Here is a 7,412-nt window from a genome sequence, read left to right on the forward strand (position 1 = left end):
TAAAGATAATCTAAATAAATGTGTGATGCATTCTATTCAATAACACTTGAAAGATAGCACTTCTGCACAAACTGATCTATACTTTTTTTGAATTCTGCCAATTCAATAGAATCTCAATCAAAATTTTAATAGGTTTTTTTTTTGTGGAAATTAACAAACTAATTCTAAACTTTATGTAACAATGTAAAGGGCCAAAAAAAAAAAAAAAAAAACCAAGACAGAACTGAAGAAAAAGAATGGTATTGGAGCCGCCCCCGTGCTTCCTCCGGTGTCTTCTGAGCGGGTGCGTGAATCGCTCCTTGTAGACTGGCTATGGCGCTGCACGTCCCCAAGGCCCCGGGCTTTGCCCAGATGCTCAAGGAGGGAGCGAAGCATTTTTCGGGATTAGAAGAGGCTGTGTACAGGAACATACAGGCTTGCAAGGAGCTTGCCCAAACAACGCGTACAGCATATGGACCGAATGGAATGAACAAAATGGTTATCAACCACCTGGAGAAGTTGTTTGTGACAAATGATGCAGCAACTATTTTAAGAGAGCTAGAAGTACAACATCCTGCTGCAAAAATGATTGTAATGGCCTCTCACATGAAAGAACAGGAGGTTGGAGATGGCACAAACTTTGTTCTGGTTTTTGCTGGAGCTCTTCTGGAATTAGCTGAAGAGCTTCTGAGACTTGGCCTATCAGTTTCAGAGGTCATAGAAGGTTATGAAATAGCCTGCAAAAAAGCCCATGAGATTCTTCCTGACTTGGTATGTTGTTCTGCAAAAAATCTTCGGGATGTTGATGAAGTGTCATCTCTACTTCATACCTCCGTAATGAGTAAACAATATGGTAATGAAGTGTTTCTGGCCAAGCTTATTGCTCAGGCATGTGTATCTATTTTTCCTGACTCTGGCCATTTCAATGTTGATAACATCAGAGTTTGTAAGATTCTGGGCTCTGGTGTCCATTCCTCTTCAGTATTGCATGGCATGGTTTTTAAGAAGGAAACTGAAGGTGATGTAACATCTGTCAAAGATGCAAAAATAGCAGTGTACTCTTGTCCTTTTGATGGCATGATAACAGAAACTAAGGGAACAGTACTGATAAAGACTGCTGAAGAACTGATGAATTTTAGTAAGGGAGAAGAAAATCTCATGGATGCACAAGTCAAAGCTATTGCTGATACTGGTGCAAATGTCGTGGTGGCAGGTGGCAAAGTGGCAGACATGGCTCTTCATTATGCAAACAAGTACAATATCATGTTGGTGAGGCTGAACTCAAAATGGGATCTCAGGAGATTATGTAAAACAGTTGGTGCTACAACTCTTCCTAGATTGACTCCTCCTGTCCTTGAAGAAATGGGACATTGTGACAGTGTTTACCTGTCAGAGGTTGGAGATACGCAGGTGGTGGTTTTTAAGCATGAAAAGGAAGATGGTGCCATTTCTCCCATAGTGCTTCGAGGCTCTACAGACAATCTGATGGATGATATAGAGAGGGCAGTAGATGATGGTGTTAATACTTTCAAAGTTCTCACAAGGGATAAACGTCTTGTACCCGGAGGTGGAGCAACAGAAATTGAGTTAGCCAAACAGATCACATCATATGGAGAGACATGCCCTGGACTTGAACAGTATGCCATTAAGAAGTTTGCTGAGGCATTTGAAGCTATTTCCCGGGCACTGGCGGAAAACTCTGGAGTTAAGGCCAATGAAGAAATCTCTAAACTTTATGCAGTATATCAAGAAGGAAATAAAAATGTTGGATTAGATATTGAGGCTGAAGTTCCTGCTGTAAAGGACATGTTGGAAGCTGGTGTTCTAGATACTTACCTGGGAAAGTACTGGGCTATCAAACTGGCTACTAATGCTGCTGTCACTGTACTTAGAGTGGATCAGATCATCATGGCAAAACCAGCCGGTAGGCCCAAGCCTCCAAGTGGGAGGAAAGACTGGGATGATGACCAGAATGACTGACAGGCCTAGTTTCTGCTGTAGGTGAAGGCTGTGTTTGTAGTAGTGCTCTAGGGACTGCCTGATGTTTCCACATTCTCCTTAAATTAAGCAGTGTTTGTATCTTGTATCCTCGGCTGGATGACACAATAAACGTGTTGTTACTATCAAAAAAAAAAAAAAAAAAAAGAATGGTGTTGGAGACTTTCCTACCAGATATCAAGAGAGTATAAAGCTACACAATTAGCTAGTGGGATATTGATGTAAGAGTAGATATATAGATGTACTAAAAAGTACAAAAGCAGACCCCTACTCCACATGCTATTCAAAAATTATATGAAAGTCAATTGTAGATTAAAATGTAAAAGGTAAAACAATAAAGCTTCTATAATAAAACATAAGAGAATATTTTCATGAACTTGGTGTAGGTGATGATTTCTTAAATAGGACACAAAAAACATTAACCATAAATAATTAGACTGATATACTGAACTATATTGAATTTAGGAACTCTGTTCATTACTAAAAAAAGGATCATTTTTTTAAGAGTGAAAAATCAAACCATGAAGTGGGAGAAAATGATTACAATATGCTTAACAAATAAAATGCTTCTATAAGCAATAAAAAAACAATTACAAATCAATAAGAAAAGAGTAACCCAATAAATAAAAGAGAGAAGTACATCTTTAACAAGCATTTCACAATATTGAAGTACAAAGTGCCAGTAAACGTGAGCAAATGTCCAATCACAATACTCATCAGAGAAATGAAAAACAAAATTATATCTATAATCATACTATTATCATATAACCACCAGAAGTGCTAAAATGAAAAGAGAAAAGTAATGAAAGGAAGCATTGATGAGATATAAAGAAACTCTCATACATTATGATGAGAATTTAAACTGGCAAAACTATTTTGGAAAACTGTTTGGCAGCACCTACTAAAAGTCAATATGCACATATTCTATGACCCAGAAATTTTACTGTTACATATGCATCCAACAGAGATTTTTTGCATTTATGCCCAAAAAACATGCACAAGAATATTCATAGAAGCACTATTGGTAATAGCCAAAAACTGGAAACAATTCAATTGCTTATCAATTAGTAGAATGAAAATGATTTGTGGCATATTCATAAATTATATGTAATTCTGGCAATGAAAATCCACCAACTGCTATTACACACAATAGCATGAATAGACCCCACCACATAATGATAATGGAAATAAGCCAGATTTTTATGTATAAGTACTATGTGATTCTATTCATATAAATTTCAAAATTAGGCAAAAATAATCTGTATTAATGGAAATTGGGGTGATTGCCTTAGGACATGAAGGACAGCAGTCTTCCATTTTGCTGGTAATGTTCTACTTCCTCACCTGATTACACAGGTATATTCACTTTTGGTAATTCATTGAATTGTACACTTATGTCCATTTCTTAGTGTGTACATTGCAAGTCAATAAACATGTTTCCTCCCTCTTTCCCTCTCCTCCTTCCGTTTTTCTTTCTTTCCTTCTGTAATTTTTGTTTTGTTTTTGCTTTTGAAATTGGTGGTGCCAGAAGTAGCAGGCACAGGCAGCTGCCCAGAAAATAGAAGTTCTAGGCTATAGTCCTGGTATATATTGCTGCTGATTTATGGTTTAAATTTGGACAATTCACTTAACCTTGTGTTTTTCTTTGCCCATCTGTTAAATAATGAAAAAAGTAATATATTTGCTTTATTTACATCACAGGTTACTTATCAAAATCAAATAAAATAACAAATGTGAAAGTGTTAGAAAAACTAATAGTGTGTATGTTAGATTGCTCTACCTAGAAACCTAGAAGTTATCTGTAACTCCTCACTTTCCTTTATTTACAATAGGCAAGGACTCTCCAATATTTGTGAAGTTTACCTACTGAGTAGTGTTTGAATTAATCTCCTAATTTCTACCCCATATACCTAACTTTAGATTTCTGAAACACATGGCATTAGTTAAAAGCATGCACTTCGAGGTCACTTTTTTGTAATTTTAATCAACTATTGATTGGATTTATAAACTTAGTCTGATAATTTGGCCTTTTCTTCATGAATAAAATGAGGACAAGATGGCTTCCTGATATGTGGCATTTCTGTAAAGTTTATATAAACTCTGTAAAATACTTAGCAAATTGCCTAAAAAATTATTTCATTAATATATTCATTCATTCATTCGACAATTTTTTTTTTAATTTTTTTTAATTTTTTGGGGGGTACACCTAAGTTCAATCAACTGTTTTTATACACATATGCCTGTATTCCCTCCCTTCCTTGACTCCCCCCCTCCTCGAGTCTCCCCACCCTTCCCGCCCCAGATTTGACAATTTTTAATTGCTCAAAATGCTAAAGGTGTGTTGTCCCTGCCTCCATGAGTTTTATAATCTAGTGGCAGGTCATAGATACTAAGAAAATAAATAAATAAAAATAAACAATTATTAATTAATTAATTAGAATCAGTGATATGAATCAACAAAACTGCGTAACAGGCTGGAGAATGACTGACTGGTAGGGCCTAGTATAGGTGATGTGATCAAAGAAGCCTTCACTGTAGAGGAGGCCCTGGAACTGAGACTTGAATGACGAGGAGGAGCTCCTCATGGAATTATCCTTCTGATGCATTATCTTTGGCTGCCTTTCAGCCATAATAGCAGAGTTGTGACAGAAACCATGTTTCCCACCAGCCTAAGATTTTGATGATCTGGCTCTTTAAGAAAATTTGCTGATCCCTTCAGACTGGTCCTGGCTTCCTTTGAAACTTATTTTACTGTTATCAAGTACTGTGTGGAGGAAGTGACTTCAGCCATGCTGTGCTGTCCAGTAGGACAATCAGTAGCCACATGTGGCTATTGAGTTCTTTCAATGTAGTCAATCCCAGTTGAGATGTCCTATGAGTTTAAAATACACATTGCACTTCAAAAGCTTAACATGAAAAAAATTTAAGTATCTTAATAATATTTATACTAATTACACATTGAAATGCTATTATGAATATAATGAGTTATACAAAATACATTACTATAATTATGTTCACCTTTATTTCTCTTTTTTTTTAATGTGACTCCTATAAAATTTAAAACTACATATGTGACTCATATTTTCTATTGCACAGTGCTGATCTAGAGGAGGAATATATCAGAGAAAGGAAACAAAAAGCAAGTCCCAATGTCTAAGGTAGGAAATTTTGTCTGCTTACAATTATTTGCATTATATTAATAACCCCTGACTTGGCTGCATTGTCAATAGAATTATTCAAGATTGTTTTCTGGAAATTATAAAAGCACTTATTTTTCTATGCACATTAGCTCTGAATATTTGAAAAATTATGATCGCATACCAATGTTCATAAAATCAGTCAATTTTGTTTAATGGTAAAAAACTCAGAGTATCACTGAATATAGCATAGTAGTTAAAAAATAAGTTTCCAAGTCAGAGAACCTGGGTTCAAATTCTGACTAGTACATTTTGAGTAAGCCTGGGTGTGTTATTTGACATCTCCCTTCCTCAACTGTTTCTTCTGTAAAACCTGGTAAATTTTACTGCTTATGGCATTGCTATATAAGAACAGGACTACATTTTAATTTCAATACATATCCTTTGTTTTATACCTCATAATTTATTTCATTGTAATTTTCCTATGGAATTTTGTCTTTCTCCTTAATTCCACTGTTGAAGTCTTATCCACCCTTTCAGTTTTACCTTAAATACCTTCTTTTTTAACTAAATACATGTTCAGCATCCAAAAAATATTATCAGGCATGCAAAGAAGCAAGAAACTATGACCCATAAGATGGAAAAATAAAAATCAATAGAAATAGATGCAGGACAGAAATAATAGAATTATCAGGAAAAAATTAACACACATCCTCATATGTTCCATGTACTAAAAAATATAGTGAAAGCATAGCAAGATGAAATTAAGAAAATATACATGAAAGTGAACCTACTATATGATCTAATTTACATGAAAATCCCAAAAGGCAAACCTAATCTATAGTGACACAGGTAGATTATTTATTTACTAAATTTAGGAACAGGAATGCAATGACTGCAAAGGCATAAACTCAATTTTTGTGTATGTGTGTGTGAGGGAAATGATCCATGTCTAGACTGGGGTGGAACTGCATGGGTGTATACATTTGTTAGAACGCATTGCAATGTGCTCTTAAAATGGATGCACTTTCTGGTATATAATTTTTATCTCAAAAAAGTTGATATAAAGAAAAGAATACATCACGCCCTAATGAAGTTTATTATAAAAATGAAATGATGGTTAATGTTAGACAAGCTATCCATTTCTTATTAAGCATCATTAAACCAGAAATGGAAGAGAATGTACTTATCAAACGATAAAGATTGATAAAAACCCAAACTATATGAAACATCATATTTAATGAAGAAACTCTAGCAGTATTTCCCAAAAGGCTAGGATCAAGACAAGAATGCCCACCATCACTGCTATTACTTAATAATAGCCAGCTTTCTAATTAGGGAAAAAGAAATAAAAGTTTAGTAATTGAAAAGGAAGAGATTAACTTCCATTATTTACAGATAACATGTTTATTATTTAATATCAATATTAAAAAAATTCTCTACTTACAGTGAACAATCCAATTTTTCCAGTTAGAGAGTTCAGCAAATTTACCACATAAACAAATTAATGCAATTCTTCTATAGCAAGGGATTGACAAACTATTGCCTGCTGGCCAAATGTGGCTGTCACCTGTTTTGTAAATAAATTTTATTGGAACATAGCCATGGCCATTTGTTTGTAAACTGTCTAGGGCTTTCTTGTTACTATGGCAGAGTTGAATACTTATAGCAGAGACTGGCTGTCAAAGCCTAAATTATTTACTATCTGGTCTTCTACAGAAAAAACATATGCTGACTAAAAGTAACTAAAAGTAACTAAAGTTGTTACATATCTATCAATTAACCTAACGAAAGAAGAACACCATTTTGATGAAGATGACTAATGCCTTTATTAAAGAGTTTAAAACCAGATCTAACTAAATGGGAAGATAGTCCATATTTATGGATAGAGCAATTTATTATGCTATATAAAGTTCCTTTAAATTGACATTTAAACTCAAGGCAATCTCAAATAAAATTACAGATGAATATTTTTAGGAACTTAGTAAACTCCTTCTAAACTTTATATGGGATCTTTATAAAGCTCCATTGACAAAAGAGTGGAGAGGGAGTCTCTTTTCCAGATATTTAGACAAACCACAAAGCTATTTAGTAAAAACAACATGGTGTTTTGTAAGAAATACATATAGCAAAGGAAAAGAAGTCAGGAAGAAATCCATTAATATATAAGAAAAAATTATAAGTATAGCACCATAAGCACATGTATGTATTATTTAAAAAAGTATGTTTGGAAACTGCTTACTGCTTATTAAAAAATAAATAAACCTGGATCACTAATTTACATTGTATAAGAAAGAG

General features: G+C 34.3%; 1 protein-coding gene across 1 annotated transcript; it reads left to right on the top strand.

Moving 5' to 3' along the window:
- The first annotated feature begins 291 nt into the window (after positions 1-291).
- Positions 292-2,102, top strand: LOC130858548 (T-complex protein 1 subunit theta-like). Its single transcript, XM_057745196.1, has one exon. It carries the CDS (start codon positions 313-315, stop codon positions 1,957-1,959), a length of 1,647 nt encoding a protein of 548 aa, XP_057601179.1. The 5' UTR covers positions 292-312; the 3' UTR covers positions 1,960-2,102.
- Positions 2,103-7,412: the final 5,310 nt, after the last annotated feature.

This window comes from Hippopotamus amphibius, chromosome 1 (genome assembly GCF_030028045.1).
Source record: "Hippopotamus amphibius kiboko isolate mHipAmp2 chromosome 1, mHipAmp2.hap2, whole genome shotgun sequence".
NCBI classification, from domain to species: Eukaryota; Metazoa; Chordata; class Mammalia; order Artiodactyla; family Hippopotamidae; genus Hippopotamus; species Hippopotamus amphibius.

Coding starts and splice junctions, on each gene's coding strand:
- LOC130858548 (XM_057745196.1), top strand. CDS start 313: ATGGCGCTGCACGTCCCCAAGGCCCCGGGCTTTGCCCAGATGCTCAAG.